At 39.6% G+C, this 27,661-nt stretch overlaps 2 protein-coding genes across 4 annotated transcripts in view; one reads left to right on the top strand and one right to left on the bottom strand.

Moving 5' to 3' along the window:
• Positions 1-1,048: 1,048 nt before the first annotated feature.
• LOC128699464 (uncharacterized) lies at positions 1,049-27,620 on the top strand. Of its 2 annotated transcripts, XM_070098171.1 has the most exons (7): positions 1,049-1,152; positions 1,891-1,952; positions 2,238-2,309; positions 3,306-3,434; positions 7,654-8,973; positions 11,401-11,536; positions 27,527-27,620. In XM_070098171.1, the coding sequence occupies exons 2-5, from the start codon at positions 1,896-1,898 to the stop codon at positions 8,527-8,529; spliced, it is 1,134 nt and encodes a 377-aa protein (XP_069954272.1). In that variant the 5' UTR covers positions 1,049-1,152; positions 1,891-1,895; the 3' UTR covers positions 8,530-8,973; positions 11,401-11,536; positions 27,527-27,620. The 2 variants fall into 2 exon arrangements, with proteins under 2 accessions (XP_069954272.1, XP_053648205.1); XM_053792230.2 differs by lacking the exon at positions 27,527-27,620 and having other exon boundaries at positions 11,401-11,540.
• The window catches only part of LOC128699463 (MPN domain-containing protein), a 54,351-nt gene continuing 46,232 nt past the window's right edge, over positions 19,543-27,661 (bottom strand). For both annotated transcript variants that reach the window (XM_053792229.2, XM_053792228.2), the window contains 2 exons: positions 26,763-26,855; positions 19,543-20,807 (listed from right to left, as the gene is read on the bottom strand). In XM_053792229.2, the coding sequence (XP_053648204.1) occupies positions 19,827-20,807; positions 26,763-26,855 (1,074 nt within the window). In that variant the 3' untranslated portion in view covers positions 19,543-19,826. The remainder of the gene's footprint in view (positions 20,808-26,762; positions 26,856-27,661) is intronic.

A 27,661-nucleotide genomic window follows, 5' to 3' on the forward strand; every position in this document is an offset into this window, starting at 1 on the left:
CAGTACCTCAACATTACGGAGGCACACATTGGGTCTAGGGACTGTACCTCAACATTACGGACGCACACATTGGGTCTAGGGACTGTACCTCAACATTACGGAGGCACACATTGGGTCTAGGGACTGTACCTCAACATTACGGACGCACACATTGGGTCTAGGGACTGGGCCACAAAGTTCTGATAACTAAACAAATTAAAATGATAATGAACTATTTATATGTTTATATATAATTACAATCGTAACGACTTATACATACATAGTGGGTAGTGGTTATTGTGACCATCACCAAAGTCACGGGTCACAGTCATTTAGATGACCCATTGACACGTAGCTAAATTCACATAGGCGAGGGCATATAAGCGATGGGTACGGATTTGACCCCGGGCAAGGCAAGGCATGGATATACAAGTCTATGTTAATTAGCAGGTAAACAGGTACCCGCCAGGTAATCGACTGTTATTAAGTTTATTTAGGCACAGGTACAATTATCATACATAATGTAAATTATCTAGGATAACCCAAAAAGTTAAAAGTTGTGGGTCGTATGGTAAGCGTTAGGTTAAGTAATGTTTGTCAGGAAACTGAACAAGTGTTTCCTGACGCCGGTCTTAGTCATATGATAACCCACCACTGCAACTTTTGGTCATCCGACCGACGCCTTCCCCTGGCTTACCCCTCCAACCCTATAAAAATTGTAGTTATAATTATAACCATTTTTTTAAATTGTAACACGAAGTTCCAACAAAGAAAATATAAAACCACGAAAAATTACTTTGTAACTATGAAGGTAATCACAATAACATAATACATAAAACTATCATAATCGTATTAGTGTGAAAAAAACTGAGAAAAATGAAAAAAAAAATACTAAAATTTATTTGATATGCAGAATTTTAAAGAAATATTTTAAGATAGCAGTTTTTGGCATAATTATATTTAATATAATAAATAAGACAATGTTATCATAGAAGGATATAATATTATCAAGACAAGAACGGATGTAATATACAATATCCTCAGTAGAGTCTAGCTCAGTCTATATATATATCTCGTATACATAACTACACCAGTTACCTCCTTATAACTCATACGGGTTTAACGTTTCTTTTTTAACAACAACAACGAAGTGAAGTGGTGAGAGCTGCTGCTGTGAGTCAACTTACTTTATTATTATTGTTAAAAATATATTATTTTTTATTTTGATGGTCCAGTGTTGTCATATACTGTGAAAAAACTGAAATATGTACTTTTTGGATGTAGATGTGCCAAGTTTGTGCTCTCTTTCTCTCATTATATATATATATATATATATATATATATATATATATATATATATATATATATATATATATATATATTATATATATATGTCGTGCCGAATAGGCAGAACTTGCGATCTTGGCTTAAATAGCAACGCTCATCTTGCCATATAAGACAAGTGAAAATTTGTGTATGCAATAATTTCGCTAAAATCATTCTGAACTTAACGAAAAAAATATATTTCACTGTGTTTGTTTAGTATTAAATTATTGTAAACAAATCTAAAATATATTTAGTTGGGTTAGGCTAAAATAAATTGTTCTTGTTATAATAAGGTTAGGTAAGTTTTCTAAGATTCTTTTGGTGCAAAATTAAATTTTTTTACATTAACATTAATGAAAAAAATATATATTTAAACGTATAAGAGAAAATTTTATAAAGGACTTAATTTTAAATGAGTTCTTGCTAATTGACCAGTTTTACACATTCGGCACGATATATATATATATATATATATATATATATATATATATATATATATATATATATATATATATATATATATATATATATATATATATATATATATAATATGTAAAATAGTTTTTTAAAGCTTGTTTCATGCAGTTAAAATGAAGGAAGTTGTACAGGACGTGAGAACATTCATCACATGGTGGGCCATGGTACAGGTAAGAACTCTTCATCCAAGGAGGTGGAGCTACCCTCCCCTTCCTAGGATCAAACCTGGCTACTTATTATTCCTTGAGGCGCTGTATTAATAAGCTCTTCCCTTAACGTAATAATAATAATTGGATATCTTTCCTTAAATGTTTTGATATAATTATGTAAAGTATATTAATATAACTAAGGGCTAAACCCGCAAGGATGTAGAGTATATAGATGACCTTTGAGTTACATTGAGACACATGACCTTTAAGATAGATGGATGACCTTTGCCATCAATGTGTTGACAGGAAAAGCCAAGCTTACTGTCCAAGGCCAAGCTGAAGCTGGGGTCATGGAGGCTACAAGATCAGCATTTTAAGGTCAGTTTTTATGTACATTTGTCAGAATTCCTTTCAGGGGAGGAGAGTGCCTTTATGTCGAGTGAAAAGCTCTTGACTCTTGTGGGTTTAATGGTCAATTATGATTACAATAATTTGCCTTATATCAAACCCGAGTACCTTCCAGTCCTCAGGTGCTGTATGGCCCCTGTGGATTTAGGGCTTCCTCATAATACAGGTACATGTATATATAGCCTCTGACTAGGCTAGTAAATGAGTTACTATTACATTAACTGGAAAGCGCTAAATTCGTGTGGGTCATACAGCGTCTGGGTAATGGGAGCCAGGCTTGATCCAAGGAGCAGGAGGACAGCTCCAGTTCCCTAGATCACGAACCCTTAACCGTCACTTTAAAAGGTATTGAATGAGTGATGGTGAATGTCACTTTAATTATTTTAATATCTATTGTACGCCCCATGTCCATCCTGTGGGCGGTAGTCCCCTCAAGGAAGGTTCCTTGATGTTGGTGAGGGGCTCTTGATTTAGGGAATTGGATCTGTGCTCCAGTTCCCCGAATTAAGCCTGAATGCCTTCCACATCCCCCCCCCCCCAGGCGCTGTATAATCCTCCGGGTTTAGCGCTTCCCCCTTGATTATAATAATAATAATGTGGGCGGTAGTTACGATAAAATTTCCCATAACTAACAAGAAGACAAAAACAACTTTGCAAAACAAGTTTCTTTTATGACGTTTCGCACAACATTAAACTTGTATGCAGACAGAAACGTTTTGTAGATGAATGTGCACATGTGTCTAATTTATCATCAGACAGAAACGTTGTCCCTAAACTCTTATAAGTGCTATATGATCCTTTCGAGTTTAGTGTTTAAATTAATATTAATAATAATAATAATAATAATAATAATAATAATAATACAAATGCTTACTTCACAATTTATGTCTATGTATATCACATTACTATGGTAGGAAACAGTATGATAAAAAAATAATGCACATATGAAATAATTGACTGTGACAGGTAGGAGTGTGGGAAGCAGTGGCAGGTCTGGCCTTCCACACACAACCTGAGTTAGCACATATTACCCTGACGGAGGATCACCCGTGGAACCTTCCTGGTCTCCTGCCGGTGCTCCAGACGCTGGAGAAGGTGAGCACTGTCAGGATTCACTAGAGGTATCTCCTGTATTTTATAATCTCCTTGTTCTCTGTGTTTATTGGAAAGTATTGGTTTGGAAATAAGGTAGTTGATGAGTGGAACAGTCTACCTAGTAGGGTTATTGAGGCTAAAACGTTGGGTAGTTTCAAATTTAGGTTAGATAAATACATGAGTGAGAGGGGTTGGATTTGAGTGAGACTTGTGTAGCACTGAAAATTGGGTTGGGCAAATATTTTGTTGTAATAAAGTTGGTAGAATTACCGACAATATGTAAAGTAAAAGGACACAAGTGCAACTAATGTGACATTTATTGTAGCAACGTTTCGCTCTCCAGGAGCTTTATCAAGCCATTACAAACAATACATGGACACAGAGGGTATATAAAGGCTCAGAGTGAGGTGAATACTAGTGAGGTACCATTTCGATGTTCACTAGTGGTAGTAGTAGTAGTAGTAGTGGTAGTGACAAAAAGCAATTAATTCGTACATGAGTAAAAGGATATAAAAGCTATTACTTGGGTAACATAAAAATAGGTTGGACAAATATAAACTGGAATGAGGCAGGTTGTTTCAGTGTTCACTCTCTGTGCTTTGTGTAGTATAACAGGAGAGACTATGTGATGGCAGGGTTTACTGTTTTCAGGAGGATTCTTGCTAAGACTTCGGAGATGGTGAAGCTGCCGTTGTTTTGTTTAATTGTATTCGAAACAGCGATCAGTGCTGATTCAAGGCACTTGCGTGTGCGGAAATTAGTTTCTTTTATCACTAATTGGGCGTCTCTGAATTTCATAAGATGATTGGTGGAATTTCGGTGTTGTACACAGGCGTTGTTTAAGTTGTCGTTCCTACATGCGTATATGTGTTCATTGAGGCGGGTGTCGAGGTTTCTTGCTGTTTCACCTACGTAGATCTTGTCACAGCCTCCACAGGGTATAGTGTAAACTCCTGCATTGACTGGTTCGTGGTGCTTGGGTTTTGTCCTGGTTAGATCCTTTATTGAAGTGGTAGAAGCGATGGCGACTCTGGTGTTAGCTTGTGAAAGTACTTTTGAGACGTTTAGTGCAACCTGGCTGTTGGGAAGAATTATAACTTTGTTGGGAGCGGTGTTGATGCGTGGAGAATTGATGATCTGAAGAGCTCTTTTCTTGCAGTCTTTGATGAAAAAAGAAGGAAATTGTAACTCAGTGAATGTTTGGTGAATGTAAGTACATTCCTCGTCAAGAAACTCAGGACTACAAATTCGGTATGCTCTTAGGAAAAACCCGATGATGATGCCTCTTTTGGTCTTGGTATCTTGACTGGAATAGAAGTGTGTGAGATCATTTTTATTGGTGGGTTTCCGATAAACTTGAAATCTTAGGTTGTTGTCTACTTTGTGAATGAGGACGTCGAGGAAAGGTAGCTTGTCATTGGACTCTTCTTCTAGTGTAAACTGAATCGCTGGTTCAACTGCGTTGAGCCTTGCCTGAAGATCCCGTACATCAAAACGTTTTGGAGTTATTACGAGGACATCGTCCACGTAACGTAACCAAGTGACGCTTGAAGGGATGATGTTGGCGAAGTGTTCAGACTCTAGGTGTTCCATGTATAAGTTGGCTAGGACGGCACTTATTGGGGATCCCATTCCCATGCCGTAGGTTTGTTTGTAGAGCTTGTTATTGAAGGAAAAACAGTTGAAGTTAACACAGAGTTCAATCAAGTCAACAAAATCTCCGGGAGGTAAAGGAAGATTAAGGTCCTGGTTGACTTTACGTCGTAGAACCTCGATGGCTTTTTTGGTAGGTACTTTTGTGAAGAGGGAAGTCACATCCAAACTGCTTAGTTTCTTGTTACGGATGGAGAGGTTACGGCAGCTTCACCATCTCCGAAGTCTTAGCAAGAATCCTCCTGAAAACAGTAAACCCTGCCATCACATAGTCTCTCCTGTTATACTACACAAAGCACAGAGAGTGAACACTGAAACAACCTGCCTCATTCCAGTTTATATTTGTCCAACCTATTTTTATGTTACCCAAGTAATAGCTTTTATATCCTTTTACTCATGTACGAATTAATTGCTTTTTGTCACTACCACTACTACTACTACTACTACTACCACTAGTGAACATCGAAATGGTACCTCACTAGTATTCACCTCACTCTGAGCCTTTATATACCCTCTGTGTCCATGTATTGTTTGTAATGGCTTGATAAAGCTCCTGGAGAGCGAAACGTTGCTACAATAAATGTCACATTAGTTGCACTTGTGTCCTTTTACTTTAAATATTTTGTTAGTGGGAAGGATTGTAAAGGACCTGCCTAGTATGGGCCAACAGGCCTGCTGCAGTGATCCTCCTTTCTTATGTTATGTTCTTGGAAATAAATGGTATAAAATACCGACACAATGGCAATATAAACACAAATGCAGTATAATGTGATCCTTTATTGACTACGTTTCGCCCACACAGTGGGCTTTTTCAAGTCACAAACAGAACTACCTGGGGTGGAAGGAACGCGAGTATTTATAGACTATATTTATAGACTATAAATACTCGCGTTCCTTCCACCCCAGGTAGTTCTGTTTGTGACTTGAAAAAGCCCACTGTGTGGGCGAAACGTAGTCAATAAAGGATCACATTATACTGCATTTGTGTTTATATTGCCATGTTATGTTCTTATTGTACAGCAACAGGTCAGTTTACCTGGAGAGAGTTCCGGGGGTCAACGCCCCCGCGGCCCGGTCTGTGACCAGGCCTCCTGGTGGATCAGAGCCTAACCAACCAGGCTGTTACTGCTGGCTGCACGCAGTCCAACGTGCAGCCAGCAGTAACAGTTATACTTCAAAACCCTCACAATAATTAATGGCTATAATCGTAATTTTTAAAGGGGTGGATCGGTAAGCCAGTGGAAGGCCTCTGTCAGATGATCAAAATCTCCAATGGTGACCTGTTTCCTAACTAACCTTACCCAACCTCCCTCACGAGACCTAAGAGTTATAACTAAACCCTCCAAAAGGCCCAACATTTGTAGTTTAATATTCAAAATAATAAGGCGATGTAGATGAAATTCACAACCCAAGCAAACATGTGAAAATATAAGATTGAATTATTATAATCAGAAAGAAGCGCTAAACCACAAGGGTTATACAGCGCAGCAGGGCAGGGAAGAATGTTGAGGTAATGGGTAGTAAAAGGGAAAGGGATGATTATTAGGTTATGAAGTGTGGCAGGGCAGTGGATAGTACAGGGGTAGAGGATATAAGATTGAAATTACTAGGTTTTTGGGGACGGTGAAGATGGGTGGAGGGTGATGTTGCTTTATGAAACACGTGTCCCGTAGCTACCACACTCGGCTCACACACCGAGGTCCGGGGGTTGATCCCCGGTACGGGTGGAAACATTACCTACTGTCCACGTTCGCCTAGCAGTAAAATAGATACCTGGGTATTAGTCGACTGGTGTGGGTCGCATCCTGGGAACAAAATGGATCTAATTTGCCTGAAATGCTCTGCATAACTAGGGGCTTTCTGTATAGTATTATGCCATTAATGTCATCTAGGCCTGTATACCGTGTACATGTAGAAATAAAAGATTATTATTACTTAACATTTATTCTCCTATCCCAGAGATATGCTAGAGCATTGCATTAATAACATAATTAAAGGTCTAAATTAAGGTTAATTTCCTAAACACGTTTTGGGGTGTAATATAAAAAATATCTTGTCAGCTGCAGGGGAGAATATATATAGTATATTCTGTTTTACTTTAATCCCCCCCCAGGGAGGTTCCTTGATGTTGGTGAGGGGCTCTTGATCTAGGGAACCAGATCTGTGCGCTAGTTCCCTGAATTAAGCCTGAATACCTTCCATCCCCCCCACCCCTAGGCGCTGTATAATCCTACGGGTTTAGCGCTTCCCCTTTAAAATAATAATAATAATAATAATAATAATAATAATAATAATAATAATAATAATAATAATAATTACTTTAATCCCTATTTTAGGTATTAAAATATTCTTGACGGGTGGTGAATAAGTAGCATGCAGCCTTAATGACCATTGGAGCAGTTGTTTAGCTTGAATCTCAATTAACCAACTATTTAGACAAAAACCTAATGTGTTTCAGTCGCTGCCTTAATAATTCACATGCAGTCTAAAGGCTTTACACCGAACAAATGCATTCAAAAAGATTCACAGAACTAGCCTACATTTATCTTTATTAATATTGACGCAGGGTAAGTGTAAGGTGGTGGCCGAGTGGCGTAGAGATTGGCAGCTGGGGGAGGATGGCAGCGTGACACCTGGCATGGCTGCCCTACTCAAGTGTTCTAGACCTTCTACAATATCACTTAGCCTCCCTGATGACCAGCCCTCCACGTCCCTCCCAGCGCTGCCTTCTATCACCGCCTCTCTCGCCAGAACCTCTTGCTCCCTTATCCTTATGTTGGAGGGAGATTATGTGGCTAGCAACGACACCTGCACCTCTGACTACCTCCTCCTGCCTTTCCTGGAGGCTTTCGCTCGCGTTAGGCTGCGATATTTAGCCTGTCACTTGGGCATTGAGGCCGCTACTAAATTTTTCCAAGAGGAGGCCCACAATGATAGCTCAGAGGAGGACTTCCCTGGTGTGAGGCACCGGCCCTTCTACCATGCCACAGCATCCATACGGTACCTGGAGATGCTCAAAGTGAGGATCTCCTCGTTAGAGGTACTCGTGGCCCTCAACAGAGCCTTACCTCACTTGGAACTCCTTGATGACTTAGAAGTGTACCTTACCCTTCAGGGCTTTGTCTCATCCGACGATGTCCCACAACTCTCCTATTCTAAGGATCGTCTGACACTTAGACTGGATAGGATTACTGACAGTTGGGCGGAGTGGGCGGGCAAGGTGACAGCCGCCCTCAGCCGTCAGTATGCTCAGGTGTGGCTTAGCTGGTGCCACATGACGCCCGTGGGTGGGGCAGCTTTCCTGAATCAACTAATGTGGGGTCAGACACTGGTGGGTGCCATTCACGTGTTTGCCCTCTCTGGCAGACCCAACCCGCAGGAGTTTTCTGCCCTCACAGTACATGCTGCCCAACTGCCCAGCCATACTGCCCTCTACTGGTAGCCAGCCTGCACGGAGGGGTGAAGGGTGGTTTGATCGTAAAAATCTTTTGATCCAAGGAATTAGAGCTACCCCTCTTGTGATGTTTATCTGCCTTTATGCTATAACTTTTTCCACGTAACGAATATTGTTTCAGTAAAATTATTTTAAGATAACAGTAATATCAGGGGTTGGCTCTGTGAGCATGAATTAGTGTGTAAAAGGCTGTTTGCAATTTATTGGACAAGTTATGTTGATGAATAGTGACAGAAGAAAACGGTTGTGGAAGGTGTAACAATTGGAATCACATGCAGTACCCCCTTAAGGGTAGGACCAAAGTTTGGATATACAGGTAAACTCCAGGAACATCAGTGGCGTCCCTTTGTCTCTTGTGTTCCTGATGCTAGAAACGCCAACCTCAGTTTACCTACACATCATATTCCTGGGCAAAGCCTGAATGCAAAAAATGTAAGTATATTTAGGCTCTATGTAAGTTTAGCTGTATAGCCCTTGTGGCTTAGCGCTTCTTTTTGATAATAATAATAATAATAATAATAAGTTTAGATTTTTACAATTGTATTGAACAGTAACGTGTAAATTGAGTATATCAGGCTGTCTTCCAATCCAAGGAAGGTAGTCTGCTGCTTACTGTGTGCCATAAATGTAGCTACTATGTGAGGTACTATCAAAAAAGTTCCCGAACTGCAGTGAAAAAATATATAGGCGTACCTGATAACCTAATTTGTGTCCCTTGGGAGGCTATACACTGATCCCAGTGCCTTCGCCACTTCTCAAAACATTTCTGGAGCTCTCCTTTCCTAACAGCATCTAGTGCAGTTTATGATTTTTGATTGAGTCCCCATGACTCGCAAAATTGTAATGACGTGATTGCAAACAAAGCATACCACGGGCAAAATGTGTCGATCTGGAGTTTTATGTTTCTCTGGCCCTGGGCTCCATCCCTGCTCATGGTATGGTTTGATTCTCTGTATTGTTACAATGTGGGCTGCAGAAAACAATATGAAGTTCAACGATGAGAAATTTCAATTACTCAGATATGGTAAACACGAGGAAATTAAATCATCAGAGTACAAAACAAATTCTGGCCACAAAATAGAGCGAAACACCAATGTCAAAGACCTGGGAGTGATTATGTCGGAGGATCTCACCTTCAAGGACCATAACATTGTATCAATCGCATCTGCTAGAAAAATGACAGGATGGATAATGAGAACCTTCAAAACTAGGGATGCTAAGCTCATGATGACACTCTTCAGGTCACTTGTTCTATCTAGGCTGGAATATTACTGCACACTAACAGCACCTTTCAAGGCAGGTGAAATTGCTGACCTAGAAAATGTACAGAGAACCTTCACGGCGCGCATAACGGAGATAAAACACCTCAATTACTGGGAACGCTTGAGGTTCCTGAACCTGTATTCCCTGGAATGCAGGCGGGAGAGATACATGATTATATACACCTGGAAAATCCTAGAGGGACTAGTACCGAACTTGCACACGAAAATCACTCGCTACGAAAGCAAAAGACTTGGCAGACGATGCAACATCCCCCCAATGAAAAGCAGGGGTGTCACTAGCACGTTAAGAGACCATACAATAAGTGTCAGGGGCCTGAGACTGTTCAACTGCCTCCCAGCATACATAAGGGGGATTACCAACAGACCCCTGGCAGTCTTCAAGCTGGCACTGGACAAGCACCTAAAGTCGGTTCCTGACCAGCCGGGTTGTGGCTCGTACGTTGGTTTGCGTGCAGCCAGCAGCAACAGCCTGGTTGATCAGGCTTTGATCCACCAGGAGGCCTGGTCACAGACCGGGCCGCAGGGGCGTTGACCCCCGGAACTCTCTCCAGGTAAACTCCAGGTAATGCCATCTCTTGAGTACCATTTTTAGTTTTGGGAAGAGAAAAGTTATAAGGGGTTAGATCTGGGGAGTAGGGAGGGTGGGGGATGACTGCCATTTTTTTTGGCCAGAAAACACTAAACAGTGCTGAGTGAACAAGGGTACTGTCATAGTGAATGAACCAGTCATTGGACACCCACCATGCTAGACTTTCCTGTCTCACATCTTCCCTCAAGCGTCTCAGAATCTTGATGTAAAAATTCTGGTTAACTGTCTGCCCTACTGGAACAAATTCATGATGAACGATTCCCACTCGAGATTCCACTGTTACACAAAAATTGCAACAACACTCTGTCAATAGGACAAAAATTCCTTTCCTTCTAACCTCGACAGAATGACTGACCGCATTGAAACTTGCCAAACTACTTCACAAAGGAATGTAATGCGCAGTGTGTTTTACGCTGCCAGTGTATTTCACCAAGGAGACTCATGAAAATTTAAAGTACGGAACATTTTTGATAGCACCTCATGTCATAAGCTTGTGAGATGGGGGTGGGGGGTCGGGGGTCAGTGTCTCCTGAACTATGAAATTGATCATGTATGTATGTACATGTATATATAAATAAATAAAGTCCATATTAATTATTATGGCTGTACAGGACCTATTGTGCAAACAAACCTCTGAGTTTGGTTGGCTGAGTCATCCACCAATTAAGTATACCTGGAGAGGGTTTTGGGAATTAAAATCCCCATGGCCCGGTCTGTGACCAGGCCTCGTAGCCACTAGCCACCCCTTCAGTTCTCTATTTCAGTCTAACAGGAACCCTTGTGTTAACTTTGGGTACTCTTATAGACTTCATATGTGCTATGGGTATACAAGTTACAGTAATAACTGTTAATCCTCTTTGGCCATTCAGCTGTATGTTCCTATGGGTAATAGGTTGTCTTGTGGTTTTTATAATACTCATTAATATTAACTTCATTACTTTACTTGATATCAAAGTTCATTCCTTCTGATAATTGTGTATCTTTCAGGACTTGTATGATAACAGTAAGTGGCTTAATTGGTAGCAGCCTCAGTTCTCACACTGAGGGACTGAAGTTCGATTTCCAATGTGAGTGAAAACTTTGGGCATGTTTCCTTAAACCAGCTGTCCATCTTCACATATCAGTAAGTACGTACCTTGTTTTTTTTTAATTTAGTAAACCTGGATACAGCAATGTAATGCTACCCTATTCTATATGATAGTTAAATAGTGAGAAAAAAAGCTAGCCATGTTTCCCTGTCATATCCCATTATGCCAGATGGGTTACATACATAGTGTTAAAATCTGTCAGACTGAGCTAGATTTTAATAGGGCAATGAGGATGTTAAATATTCCATTAAGTTACGGGAGCTTCAAAGGCTTCCTTCCAGCAGAGCTTTGATTTACAATTAGCTACTTAGAAATTACCATCCAGTATATAACTATGCAGAGTCATTATACACCTGAGAATACATACTGGTGCTAGCCTTACCAACACTAGCCTGAACATCATGAAAAAACTTCACTTGAACTAAGGAACACTCACTAAATGTAGGCTGATCCCAGGATAAATTAGATAGGGCTGAGATGCATTACATTACATTCTTAGAGAAGCCACATGCATCCATATATACACATACAAACATATATTCACTTGTGTTAGCCAGCTGGTGCTCGTCGCATCCTAGGGAGAGGATTAAGGACCTCAGTGACATTTAAGACAGTCTGGTGACAGTGGCCTCATTGGGTTATCCTGAGTTACTAACTCTCCGAGCAAAATCCTTTTCTTCCAAGTAATCTTTGTGTGGAGATAACAGTTCCAGGTGCTTCTGGATATCAGGACTGCATTATCTGAAGTCTTGCTATAACAGCGTGTGATGATAAAGGTTACACAGCTTGAATTTTAGAAGCATATCTATGTACAGTATTGTGAGGGAGGTGTCATTGTCAGGGAGCCTCCTTTTGACCTTTTTAAAATCTAGACATTGGTAGTCTATTTGTAGACTAAGTTCTGGGGGATCACTGACCCACTTGATGGCCTCATCAATCAGACTGTTGTTACTGGCCACTTGCAGTCCAAAACAAGAACTACAGCAGCCTGGCTGATCAAGTTGAAAAGCTTCCTCTTGAAGATTACAAAAAGTCTGTTGGTAATTTGTTTGACATGTTAAGTCTTGGTAACTTTACACTTACTGGGGCAGTTCATTTCATCTATTTTTCATTTGAATATTTTGCATCACCTGCCAAGCCTCTTGCATTGTTGTTTGGTAATCGATTGAGCCTTTCTGCTCTTTGGCACATGGTTTGTGAACTGTCATTGCATCATGGGTGAAGCTGGTTGCAGTTAGGATCATAGATACAAGAAAGTGGTAGACAACTGGTACTGGGTTTAATTAACAGGCTGTTGCTTGGAAGTGAGTCTGGGTTCTGAAACTGTGCTGGGGTCAGTGAAAGGGGTCACAGTCACTTGGGATAAGAGATCAAGATTGCAACTTATTTTTCATACAAGGGGCAACTCTTAAGAATAATTGAAAAGAAACCACTTCCTTTCCCAGAACCATGATCATTTCTGCCATGGAAACTGCTTCTTAATCTACTCAGTATCCCAGGATGGTTCCTCCAGGACTGACTGAGCTAGGCTTACCAAAACTGCCTAATTAGACTACAGCACTAACTGTGTAATTGTGTTTCAGTGATTAATGGCAGTAGGGGAACTGGTAACAAAGCCATAAGTCATACAGCCGTGGTTGCCACACCTGGGGGTTGAGTGCTTGCCCTTGAATATAATCATAAAAATCACTTTTGTAATAAACTTCGTCCTCAAGGGAGAAAAATTACACTCAGGCGTATAATTATCTTTACTTTAAAAATAATAAGAAATTAGCATTACAGTATATATAAATAGAGTATTATCACTGTTCATGATAAATGTTTAGAAATTAAAATGAAGAAACTTAGAAGGAAAACAAAGTGAAAGTAGATTTGTCTTAAATAGGATACAATATTAGAACTAAATAGCCCACAAAGGCTTATTTTTTTGAATGTACAATAAGTCGTATTACAAAATAGGCATAGCTGCTATTTCAGGTCAGTTGAAAGTTTAAAAAGGAAACCAGGAGCTGGAGCTTAACCTCGGTAAAACTCAAATGCAGCACATTATAAATAGATAATCTCACACACGCTGCTGAGGTTAATAGTCATTTCCTGTCTTGGATTGGAACAAGAAATCTCTCTATTTACAGTTATATAGTAAGAAAATGGTATTTCAGAAAATTAAATTTCTTAGTTGGATTTAAATATGGTTTGTGTAGTAAAAATTGGATGTAATCTGTTGTGATGAATAGCACACAATGGAAATGGATGAAAATACAAATTTTGTGCAATAAAATTAAAAACATTGGTTCGTATGTCAGTTTGTGTGCAGCCAGCAGTAACAGCCTGGTTGATCAGACTCTGATCCACCACGAGGCCTGGTCTCAGACCGGGCCTCGGGGGCATTGACCCCTGAAATCCTCTCCAGGTATACATCAGCTAAAACAATTGAAATTGCTTTCCATTGCAGTATAGTATATGGATAGGAAAATGCTGGATATTTTGTTTATAAGTTGAGACTATAATTGAATTGTATTCAGCCGTGGTAACTGCACTTTTAAAAAAAATGTACTGAATACATAAAATCCAAATTATTATCATCACAAAACACACTCAACCCACAATAAAATGCACAAAATAAGTGTTCAGTAATTGAGAAATGAATTATGAGGAAAAAGTACTATTATACAGTATATGTATTAAAAAAATTAGAGACAAGACAGCGAGTAGGATTGCAGATGAGCAAGGATTTAGTGGGTAGGGAATGTGTAGGTCAAGTGTTTACATTGAAGCATAGATTCTTTCAACAAACTGGCCGTATCCCACCGAGGCAGGGTGGCCCAAAAAGAAAAACAGAAGTTTCTCTTTTTAACTTTAGTAATGTATACAGGAGAAGGGATTACTAGCCACTTGCTTCGGGCATTTTAGTCGCCTCTTACGACATGCATGGCTTATGGAAAAAGAATTCTGTTCCACTTTCCCTGTGAGATAGGAAATAAACAAGAACTAGTAAGAAAATAGAAGAAAACCAAGAGAGGTGTGTATATATATGCTTGTACATGCAAGAGTAGTGTGACCTAAGCACATAGATGTGAATAATATCTAGATGAAGGTAGGGAAGTTTTCATTGTATTTATGGATTTAACATAAGACATATGATAGAGTGGATAGGGGAGCAATGTGGCAAACGTTGCAAGCATATGGAAAAGGTAGTAAGTTACTAAATGCTGTAAAGAGTTTTTATGAGGATAGTGAGGTTCAGGTTAGGGTGTGTAGAAGAGAGGGAGAATACTTCCCAGTAAAATTAGGTCTTAGACAGGGATGTGTAATATCACAATGGTTGTTTAATATATTTATAGATGGGGTTGTAAAAGAAGTAAATGCTAGGGTGTTAGGGAGAGGGGTGGGATTAAATTATGGGGAATCAAATACAAAATGGGAGTTGACGCAGTTACTTTTTGCTGATACTGTGCTTATGGGAGATTCTAAAGAAAAGTTGCAAAAGTTAGTGGATGAGTTTGGGAGGATGTGTAAAGGTAGAAAGTTGAAAGTGAACATGGATAAGAGTAAGGTAATGAGGGTATCAAACGATTTAGATAAGGAAAAATTGGATATCACATTGGAGAGAGGGAGTATGGAAGAAGTAAATGTTTTCAGATACATGTATTTGGGAGTTGACTTGTCAGTGGATGGGTTTATGATAAAGAAAAAAAGGGTGAATGGCACATTGGTGTATCTGTGGAGACAAAAAATGTTATCCAAGGAGGCAAAGAAGGGAATGTACAGAAGTATAGTGGTACCAACACTTATATGGATGTGAAGCTTAGGTTGTAAATGCTGCAGCGAGGAGGCGGCTGGAGGCAGGGGAGATGTCCTGTCTAAGGGCAATGTGTGGTGTAAGTACTATTATGCAGAGAATTCGGACTGTAGAAATTAGGTGGTGGTGTGGTTTCTACAAATATTAGTCATAGGGCTGAAGAGGGGTTGAGGTGGTTTGGTCATTTAGAGAAAATGGATTAAAGTAGAATGACTTGGAGAGCGTATAAATCTGTAGGGGAAGGAAGGCGGGGTAGGGGTTGTCTTCGAAAAGGTTGGAGGGAGTGGATAAAGGAGGTTTTGTGAGTGAGGGGCTTGGACTTCCAGCAAGCATGTGTGAGCATGTTAGATAGGAGTGAATGAAGACGAATGGTTTTTGGGACCTGACAAGCTGTTGGTGTGAGAGCAGGGTAATATTTTGTGAAGGGATTTAGGGAAACCAGTTAGCTGGACTTGAGTCCTGGAAATGGGAAGTACAATGCCTGCAATTTAAAGGAGGTGTTTGGGATATTGGCAGTTTGGAGGGACTTCTAAACTGTCGTAACTGAATGCCTCTGCAAAGACAGTGATTATGTATGAGGTGAAAGTGTTGAATAATGATGAAAGTACTTTCTTTTTGGGGATTTTCTTTATTTTTGGGTCACCCTGCCTTGGTGGGAGATTACTGATGTGTTGAAAAAAAAAATGGTATTAAAAAAAAAAAATGCATTGGCAGGAGAGTTACATGGTATGGGTGAGAAGAGTCCAGGACTTGTGTGGGTGCAAAATGGAAGTCATATTCGGTGCAATAGGTTAGCTTCAGTTGGTATTGTCTGCATAAAATGAGGGTAGTTAGTGAACATGTCAGTGGTGGTGGTGGTGGTGTTCAAGATGAAGTCTACATGCTCCGATGGATAAAACAATCTTAACATGTTTGTTGATACAGCCTGTTTATATTTAGTAATCTAATAACAAGGCGCAATTCTTAGAGAGCAAAACAAGAGTAGGGGTACTGGAAATGCCACTGATGAAAGTAAAAAGGAGATATATGATACTACATATAAACTTATTCTTCAGCTGTGTTTATTTAAGAATTATGATAAAAATATAAGATCAAACACCATGAGCATAAGCTCTACTACTTTAACTACAACTAGGGAATTACATATACACACAAATATATATATATATGTGTATATATATATATACAGTGGTCTCTCGCTTTTCGTAGTTCTCGGCAATCGTAAATTTCGCCAATCATAGGGGTATTTTCGTATAAACATGGACTCGCTTTTCATAGGTTGACTCGCGAATAGTAGTTCGTCCGGGACGCGTATGCACGGTGCAAGCCGGGGAAGCCTCCCTACCCAGCCAGTCTGGCATTGTTTACCAGTGAGTGAAGGTCCCCTCGAGTGCTCCTACGAAATATTTCATAATATTCCACTCATTTTAGTGCTTGCAAGTACTAAATAAGCTACCATGGCTCCAAAGAAAGCTCCTAGTGCCAAGCCTGTGGTAAAGAAGGTGAGAAATATGTACAGTGACAGTCTTGGGCCATTTTAGGGAAGTGTTAAAGAGACTCCAGAAACAGAGCTCTCTCCACAGTTACTTTGCGAGACAGGACTAGAGTGACTCTCAAGGTGGTCCTAGTGGCATTAAGAAACAGAGAAGAGAAGCAACCCCAGAGAAGCAATTGGTACCTGAGGTGTTGCTGGAAGGGGATTCCCCTTCCAAACTGTAAACAATCCAATCTCTCTCCTCCTCCAGTCTCTCATACACTAAGAAGAATCTCCAATAAAGGTAAGTGTTATGCTGTTAATGTTTCATTCATCATTTCCCATTGTATTGTTTATGTACTACATGTATATTTCATGAAAAAATTTTTTTGTTTTAATACTTCTGAGTGTCAGGAACGGATTAATTGTATTTACATTATTTCTTATGGGGAAAATTGATTCGCAAATCGTAAATTTCCTTTATAGTAGCTCCTCCAGGAACGGATTAATTACGAGAAATGAGGGATCACTGTATATTAAAATATATATATATATATATATATATATATATATATATATATATATATATATATATATATATATATATATATATATATATATATATATATATATATATATATATATATATATATATATATATATATATATATATATATATATATATATATATATAATTTTTTTTTTTTTTTTTTTTTTTTTTTTTTTTTTTTCAACAAGTCGGCCGTCTCCCACCGAGGCAGGGTGACCCAAAAAAAGAAAGAAAATCCCCAAAAAGAAAACACTTTCATCATCATTCAACACTTTCACCACACTCGCACATTATCACTGTTAGAGGTGCTCAGAATACAACAGTCTAGAAGCATAAACATATAAAGATACACAACATATCCCTCCAAACTGCCAATATCCCAAACCCCTCCTTTAAAGTGCAGGCATTGTACTTCCCATTTCCAGGACTCAAGTCCGACTATATGAAAATAACCGGTTTCCCTGAATCCCTTCACTAAATATTACCCTGCTCACACTCCAACAGATCGTCAGGTCCCAAGTACCATTCGTCTCCATTCACTCCTATCTAACACGCTCACGCACGCTTGCTGGAAGTCCAAGCCCCTTACCCACAAAACCTCCTTTACCCCCTCTCTCCAACCCTTTCGAGGACGACCCCTACCCCGCCTTCCTTCCCCTATAGATTTATATGCTTTCCATGTCATTCTACTGTGATCCATTCTCTCTAAATGACCAAACCACCTCAACAACCCCTCTTCTGCCCTCTGACTAATACTTTTATTAACTCCACACCTTCTCCTAATTTCCACACTCCGAATTTTCTGCATAATATTTACACCACACATTGCCCTTAAACAGGACATCTCCGCTGCCTCCAACCGTCTCCTCGCTGCTGCATTTACCACCCAAGCTTCACACCCATATAAGAGTGTTGGTACTACTATACTTTCATACATTCCCTTCTTTGCCTCCATAGATAACGTTTTTTGACTCCACATATACCTCAACGCACCACTCACCTTTTTTCCCTCATCAATTCTATGATTAACCTCATCCTTCATAAATCCATCCGCCGACACGTCAACTCCCAAGTATCTGAAAACATTCACTTCTTCCATACTCCTCCTCCCCAATTTGATATCCAATTTTTCTTTATCTAAATCATTTGACACCCTCATCACCTTACTCTTTTCTATGTTCACTTTCAACTTTCTACCTTTACACACATTCCCAAACTCATCCACTAACCTTTGCAATTTTTCTTTAGAATCTCCCATAAGCACAGTATCATCAGCAAAAAGTAACTGTGTCAATTCCCATTTTGAATTTGATTCCCCATAATTTAATCCCACCCCTCTCCCAAACACCCTAGCATTTACTTCCTTTACAACCCCATCTATAAATATATTAAACAACCATGGTGACATTACACATCCCTGTCTAAGACCTACTTTTACCGGGAAGTAGTCTCCCTCTCTTCTACACACCCTAACCTGAGCCTCACTATCCTCATAAAAACTCTTTACAGCATTTAATAACTTACCACCTATTCCATATACTTGCAACATCTGCCACATTGCTCCTCTATCCACTCTATCATATGCCTTTTCTAAATCCATAAATGCAATAAAAACTTCCCTATCTTTATCTAAATACTGTTCACATATATGCTTCAATGTAAACACCTGATCTACACATCCCCTACCCACTCTAAAACCTCCTTGCTCATCCGCAATCCTACATTCTGTCTTACCTCTAATTCTTTCAATTATAACCCTACCGTACACTTTTCCTGGTATACTCAGTAAGCTTATTCCTCTATAATTTTTACAGTCTCTTTTGTCCCCTTTCCCTTTATATAAAGGGACTATACATGCTCTCTGCCAATCCCTAGGTACCTTCCCTTCTTTCATACATTTATTAAACAAAAGTACCAACCACTCCAACACTATATCCCCCCCTGCTTTTAACATTTCTGTCATGATCCCATCAGTTCCAGCTGCTTTACCCCCTTTCATTTTACGTAATGCCTCACGTACCTCCCCCACACTTACATTCTGCTCTTCTTCACTCCTAAAAGATGGTATACCTCCCTGACCAGTGCATGAAATTACTGCCTCTGTTTCTTCCTTAACATTTAAAAGTTCCTCAAATTATTATTATTATAATCAAGGGGGAAGCGCTAAACCCGGAGGATTATACAGCGCCTGGGGGGGGGATGTGGAAGGCATTATATATATATATATATATATGTGTCTACACATCACTTATTATTATTATTATACAGTACAATAAATATTTTCATAATTTACTCTAAAAAAAATAAAATTTATATACAGTAGTTTAGATAAAAAATGAAATGCAGACCTCTTGGTAAGCTTGATATGGACATGAGATGAGATATTCCTGTTTTCACATTGAATTTTCCTGTGGTATCATCCATAAAGTTTGTAAACAAAACACTGAAAAGCTTAACATCTAAAGCTGCCATATACAAAAAGATTATACTGATCAGGTTCTATTAGGGTTGGTCATCCAGAGTCATAGGCTGAATAACTTCAACCTCTCTAGCTTCACTTTGATGAGGTGGATCACTTGGTCTGTGCAACCCCCAAGGGTCTAGTGCAAGGTTCTCATGGTAACGAGGTGTTTGGCTTTCCTCCTCTGTCTGTGGGGTTTCTTGGCCCAGTGCTCTGTCTTCTATTAAGTGTGCTGCCTTTGGTTCCTCGTGCATGTATCCTGTTGGTATTGTAAAATGCTGTTGGTGATAACTGGGTGGAGGTTCACGATATTCTTCTATTATTTCCTCTTCACATTTCTGCTGTCCTTGATATTCCTCAATGTGCTGCTGGTATTGCTTTTGTTGTTGGTATTGCTGCTGCTGTTGGGGTAGTTGTTGATGACGGTCATACTCTTGCTCTTGGATGAAGTCTTGTTGGCCTTCAGAGTCTTGTTTCTGCTCTTGATACACAAGTTCTTGTTGTGGTTGTTTATATGGTGGTGGACTGCGCTGCTGGTATCCAGGTTGCTGGTATTCTTCCTGCTGTGAGTGCACCTGTTTAGAATCAGACTGACTTTGTTGTGATTCAAGATGTGGAGATTTCCCAGCTTCTGGCACAGCAACTTCCATGGACTGGACTTGGGGTTGACTTTCCAACCCTGATACAGATTCAGACAATGAATTTTCTGGGGCAACTTTGACAGGAGGTTGAGAAGAAGTCTTTAGTGCATCAAGGGCTATATTTATATCAGAAATTATAATGCCACCTCCAGTCTCTAAAGACATTCTGTTTTTAATTACTGAGCTGGTTACGTTGGTAGAAATGGTGGCTTCCTTTTGATCATTTTCTGTTGACATCTGTGACTTTGGTGCTGGGGTAGATTTTTGTTTACTGGTAGGTCCTATTGGCTCAGGTACATAATTTTTTAGTTCTAAAAGCTTGGCAAGATAGTCCAACAGTGGGGCATAATGGTCCTTAGGTACACACATTCGGATAGCAGTCTGAAACAAAAATGAGAAGCTATGATTAACTTGTACAAATACACTGTATACAGTAGGGCCCAACTTGTGAAATCAATGCATTCCTGAAAATTGATCAAAAAAAAGTTGAATGTTCATTACTTGAAACCTACTTTCCTGCCGATACCAAGTTATAATTGAAGGTGCTTTCCTGAGCCATAATTCCTTATCAAATTTCATTTAATATTTAACAAGGAGTATTTACAAATAGTATTAAATATTAATGTATGTACGTAAGACAGCAGGGTCTCTGTGGGATACGGCTGGTTTGTTGCAATGCAAGTTACAGTACAGATGTTTAGGGGCAAGCACCAGCTGGACTGTTTCCCTCTCCCATTTTGATGGTCCTGTTCACTCCCACCCTCTTGCATCATATTAACACAGTACAGCTGGACCGATTCCCTTTCTCTCACACTTGCACCCTCTTGTCACATTGTGGCTGCTGCAGATTGAAAGCATTTAGTCTACAGCTCTTAACCAATCTCTACCAAAAAAAAAAAAAAAAAAAAAAAAACCATGAATTCTCAAAACATGCACTTGGTAAAAGACAAACACAAAAATTATTGCAAGTTTATAATTAAATCTTAAGGAAATCATAATTTATTAAATCTATAGGTCTTGACTAATCTCTACCAAACCTGATAAAATAAACTTGCATTGCAACAAAACAGTACATGATTGAATAACAGTACAGGAATGCCCTGCTGTGCAGTTTAATACAGCGGTTTTCAATCAAACCCATTATTCATTTAGTCTGACTTGTTAAAATATATTCACCACTCACTATAAGCTAAGAACAAAAATATTTTAAGGTAAGTAATGTGTGTACTGTATATGCATTTCACAAATAACCCGCACGTAGGAGAGGGGAGCTTACAACAACGTTTCAGCCTGACTTGGACCATTTACAAAGTCACACTAACAAAAAGGAGAGGAGGGAGGGAGTATATATAGGCCAGCTGGCAGGGGCAGGACAAGAGAGGCAGTAGGAAAGAAGGAAGAGAGGTAATGGTAGTAGTAGTGCAGTCAGTCAAATACATGTACATGTACTAAGAAAGAGGAGCACTACAAGGGAGCTAGAGGCCCAAAAGAGTAGGAACAAGAACACAGAATGGGGAAGAATAAATAAATTAATGATAATAGGCCAAATACCCAAGGCAGAAGAAAAAAAAATCAAAGCAGAAAGGGGAGAAGGGGGAAAAAAAGAATCAAGTTAAGTCACAGGTGTTCTGAAGCTTGGAGCATTTTACAATGTAATGGGAAAGGAAGGCATCTACAGAGACAAAGCCAGGACTAAAATTCATGCAAGGAAAGTTGTTTATAAGGGAGGATTCAACCAGATGGAAACTGTGAAAGTTAGAAGTAGGGTAGACAGTTTTAGCTGAAGACCAGTCAATAGGATGACTGTGATCTCTGACATGACAGAAAATTATTATTATAATAATCAAAAAGAGAGTTAGAGCAAAGGAAGGGGTAGCAGTAATGTCGAATGATCAGTTATGGAAGGAGAAAAGAGAATATGAATGTATAAATGCAAGAATTATGTGGATTAAAGTAAAGGTTGGATGCGAGAAGTGGGTCATAATAAGCGTGTATGCACCTGGAGAAGAGAGGAATGCAGAGGAGAGAGAGAGATTTTGGGAGATGTTAAGTGAATGTATAGGAACCTTTGAACCAAGTGAGAGAGTAATTGTGGTAGGGGACCTGAATGCTAAAGTAGGAGAAACTTTTAGAGAGGGTGTGGTAGGTAAGTTTGGGGTGCCAGGTGTAAATGATAATGGGAGCCCTTTGATTGAACTTTGTATAGAAAGGGGTTTAGTTATAGGTAATACATATTTTAAGAAAAAGAGGATAAATAAGTATACAAGATATGATGTAGGCCGAAATGACAGTAGTTTGTTGGATTATGTATTGGTAGATAAAAGACTGTTGAGTAGACTTCAGGATGTACATGTTTATAGAGGGGCCACAGATATATCAGATCACTTTCTAGTTGTAGCTACACTGAGAGTAAAAGGTAGATGGGATACAAGGAGAATAGAAGCATCAGGGAAGAGAGAGGTGAAGGTTTATAAACTAAAAGAGGAGGCAGTTAGGGAAAGATATAAACAGCTATTGGAGGATAGATGGGCTAATGAGAGCATAGGCAATGGGGTCGAAGAGGTATGGGGTAGGTTTAAAAATGTAGTGTTAGAGTGTTCAGCAGAAGTTTGTGGTTACAGGAAAGTGGGTGCGGGAGGGAAGAGGAGCGATTGGTGGAATGATGATGTAAAGAGAGTAGTAAGGGAGAAAAAGTTAGCATATGAGAAGTTTTTACAAAGTAGAAGTGATGCAAGGAGGGAAGAGTATATGGAGAAAAAAAGAGAGGTTAAGAGAGTGGTGAAGAAATGTAAAAAGAGAGCAAATGAGAGAGTGGGTGAGATGTTATCAACAAATTTGGTTGAAAATAAGAAAAAGTTTTGGAGTGAGATTAACAAGTTAAGGAAGCCTAGAGAACAAATGGATTTGTCAGTTAAAAATAGGAGAGGAGAGTTATTAAATGGAGAGTTAGAGGTATTGGGAAGATGGAGGGAATATTTTGAGGAATTGTTAAATGTTGATGACGATAGGGAAGCTGTGATTTCGTGTATAGGGCAAGGAGGAATAACATCTTGTAGGAGTGAGGAAGAGCCAGTTGTGAGTGTGGGGGAAGTTCGTGAGGCAGTAGGTAAAATGAAAGGGGGTAAGGCAGCCGGGATTGATGGGATAAAGATAGAAATGTTAAAAGCAGGTGGGGATATAGTTTTGGAGTGGTTGGTGCAATTATTTAATAAATGTATGGAAGAGGGTAAGGTACCTAGGGATTGGCAGAGAGCATGCATAGTTCCTTTGTATAAAGGCAAAGGGGACAAAAGAGAGTGCAAAAATTATAGGGGGATAAGTCTGTTGAGTATACCTGGTAAAGTGTATGGTAGAGTTATTATTGAAAGAATTAAGAGTAAGACTGAGAATAGGATAGCAGATGAACAAGGAGGCTTTAGGAAAGGTAGGGGGTGTGTGGACCAGGTGTTTACAGTGAAACATATAAGTGAGCAGTATTTAGATAAGGCTAAAGAGGTCTTTGTGGCATTTATGGATTTGGAAAAGGCGTATGACAGGGTGGATAGGGGGGCAATGTGGCAGATGTTGCAGGTGTATGGTGTAGGAGGTAGGTTACTGAAAGCAGTGAAGAGTTTTTACGAGGATAGTGAGGCTCAAGTTAGAGTAGATAGGAAAGAGGGAAATTATTTCCCAGTAAAAGTAGGCCTTAGCCAAGGATGTGTGATGTCACCGTGGTTGTTTAATATATTTATAGATGGGGTTGTAAGAGAAGTAAATGCGAGGGTCTTGACAAAAGGCGTGGAGTTAAAAGATAAAGAATCACACATAAAGTGGGAGTTGTCACAGTTGCTCTTTGCTGATGACACTGTGCTCTTGGGAGATTCTGAAGAGAAGTTGCAGAGATTGGTGGATGAATTTGGTAGGGTGTGCAAAAGAAGAAAATTAAAAGTGAATACAGGAAAGAGTAAGGTTATGAGGATAACAAAAATATTAGGTGATGAAAGATTGGATATCAGATTGGAGGGAGAGAGTATGGAGGAGGTGAATGTATTCAGATATTTGGGAGTGGACGTGTCAGCGGATGGGTCTATGAAGGATGAGGTGAATCATAGAATTGATGAGGGGAAAAGGGTGAGTGGTGCACTTAGGAGTCTGTGGAGACAAAGAACTTTGTCCTTGGAGGCAAAGAGGGGAATGTATGAGAGTATAGTTTTACCAACACTCTTATATGGGTGTGAAGCATGGGTGATGAATGTTGCAGCGAGGAGAAGGCTGGAGGCAGTGGAGATGTCATGTCTGAGGGCAATGTGTGGTGTGAATATAATGCAGAGAATTCGTAGTTTGGAAGTTAGGAGGAGGTGCGGGATTACCAAAACTGTTGTCCAGAGGGCTGAGGAAGGGTTGTTGAGGTGGTTCGGACATGTAGAGAGAATGGAGCGAAACAGAATGACTTCAAGAGTGTATCAGTCTGTAGTGGAAGGAAGGCGGGGTAGGGGTCGGCCTAGGAAAGGTTGGAGGGAGGGGGTAAAGGAGGTTTTGTGTGCGAGAGGCTTGGACTTCCAGCAGGCGTGCGTGAGCGTGTTTGATAGTGAATGGAGACAAATGGTTTTTAATACTTGACGTGCTGTTGGAGTGTGAGCAAAGTAACATTTATGAAGGGGTTCAGGGAAACCGGCAGGCCGGACTCGAGTCCTGGAGATGGGAAGTACAGTGCCTGCACTCTGAAGGAGGGGTGTTAATGTTGCAGTTTAAAAACTGTAGTGTAAAGCACCCTTCTGGCAAGACAGTGATGGAGTGAATGATGGTGAAAGTTTTTCTTTTTCAGGCCACCCTGCCTTGGTGGGAATCGGCCAGTGTGATAATAAAATAATAAAAAAAAAAGAAGCGCTAAACCACAAGGGCTATACAGCGCTGCAGGGCAGGAACGAAGTGAGGGTATCAGGTGGCAAAAGGGAGAGGGATGATTAGTAGGTTATGGAGAACAGCGGGGCAGTGGATAATGCAGGGGTAGAGGGTAGCAAGAGATTGAGGTAGAAACGGTTGAGGGGAGTGCGAAAGGTATCATCAGAGTTTGTGGAGCAAATCAGTTGTTGTCAAGAAGTCAGTGAAACAGTCACAATTAAAGGAGGGTCCAGCAAGGGAAGGTAAAGAGAGAGTAGTAGAGCGGAGACGACAGAGGTAAATTCTGTGTGCTCGTTGGTAGAGAGGGCAGTCTAACAGAATGTGGCTAACAGAAAAGAGCATTGTTGGTGTTGGCAAGCCTAACACTACTTTTGTGCTCTCTGAGTCTGTCAGAAAGAGAATGGCCAGTTTCTCCAAAGTACTGAGGAGGACAGGAGGAACAAGAAATAAATAGACACCAGGAGCATCTGTTGAGAGAGGAGAGATGAACTAGATTAGTGTGAAGTGTAAGTCTGATGTTTAAGGAATGGAGAGGGTTGTTGAGATTAGGAAGACCAGAAATGTAGGGAAGGGAGAGTACAGGAGAGTTCCCAGGAGTACAGTTTGGGAGAGAAGAAAGTCCTTGTAGCACGTGAAAAGGCAGAGTCTATGAAATGGGAAGGGTAGCCATGGGTAGCTACCCTTCCTGGTATTGTGCCTTTTTTTAGGCCTAGCTCTAATGCTCATTTAATATGATAGTATAAACATGTTATCAGGCTTTTATGTGCATTTGAAAGTGAAAAAAGGCTGTTTCACTTTACAGTGATTTTTTTTTTTTTTTTTTTTTTTTTTTTGCTTTACAGCAGTAGTCTGAAACTAAACCTGCTGTGTAAGCAGGCCCTCCTGTATATAAAAAATATATCTAAAAGTGAGAATCATCACTACAGTATATTAGCAGATGCTAATTTTGTTATATACTTTTGCAGCAGTTGTTAAAATAATTTCAGGATGGTGAGAATTAAATCAATCAGTTATCCTTGGGATAGATACATGATTGGACATTCAGCTCCATATGAAAATAAATTTTTGTTAACAATTCACAGATTCTAAAACAGGAATAAAAAGATAAGTACAGAGGACAAACTAACATCAAGTATTATAGTAAGGAGTGCTGTACACGCAAAGCAAGCAGCTGCCAGTGAGATGACAAGTCAGTGGCAGATAATATTTGCATTAACTGAAGTACAGCATCATTCAATAAGTCGGTCATTTGAATCTCTTTTTCCATTCAAGACAATATCTTGTGTTTAGTTATCTTTTCTCTGAACATCACAGAGTATAAATAGCTAAAAAACAATCATTTTCAAAAAGGCAATAATATATCTGCAATAATGCTGCCAATGTAAGGAAAGCTTCTTAGATGAGGTATTTTAATAAATTAAGCTACTTTCAAAAACAATGTTCAGCAGTTTCTACCTTTAATTTGTCCCAGTAAGTAAAGCGATCCTGGAATATGTCGGTAAAGATGACACTATCAGGGCAGTCCTTGTAATATCTCACAGTGTCACGCTGTATGAAAAATAGAAATATTATCATTCAATAACTACTACAAATTTTACATAATCCTGTAAATGCACCTACTGCTTCATGAAACTGAAGATAGTCTTCCAATTATAAAATTATTATTATTATTATAATCAAGGGGGAAGCGCTAAACCCAGAGGATTATACAGCGCCTGGGGGGGGGGGGGGATGTGGAAGGCATTCAGGCTTAATTCGGGGAACTGGAGCACAGATCCAATTCCCTAAATCAAGAGCCCCTCACCAACATCAAGGAACCTTCCTTGAGGGGTTCCAATTATAAAAATAACTAGACTATTGAACATCAAACAATATTCATTGCTCTTCTTAGGTACAGTAAATCCTCTCATAATAAGCAGGCTATGTTCCTGAAAACTGGCAGGTTAAGTGAAGAATGTCAGTAAATAATCACTAAATATAACTTCTTTCACACCATTAGTCATTCTTAAAGCATTTGAAATGCTGGAAGGATTAATATGGTCCAAATAAATAGGAACTTGTCACACCTTTACCAAATTAAATTAATCCATTAAAAAAAAAAAAAAGCAATAATCAAGCAAAATGCCAGTAGAATTGTAATATGGTGTGGGAAGTTGCATTTGGGAGCTGCTGATTCTGGTTTTTGCTCAAGTTTTATTAAAAATCTGAATTGTCTGCAGGAGAAAGGAGTCAGCTACATCACATCTTGAAGTGAAGCTACAGTTAGCAGGGGATTAAGGAAATCAATGCTCATCCCACCTCACAACTATTACTGCTACGTTGATTCTCCCCTCAAGGAAGGTTCCTTGATGTTG

This window comes from Cherax quadricarinatus, chromosome 61 (genome assembly GCF_038502225.1).
Source record: "Cherax quadricarinatus isolate ZL_2023a chromosome 61, ASM3850222v1, whole genome shotgun sequence".
Classification (NCBI taxonomy): Eukaryota; Metazoa; Arthropoda; class Malacostraca; order Decapoda; family Parastacidae; genus Cherax; species Cherax quadricarinatus.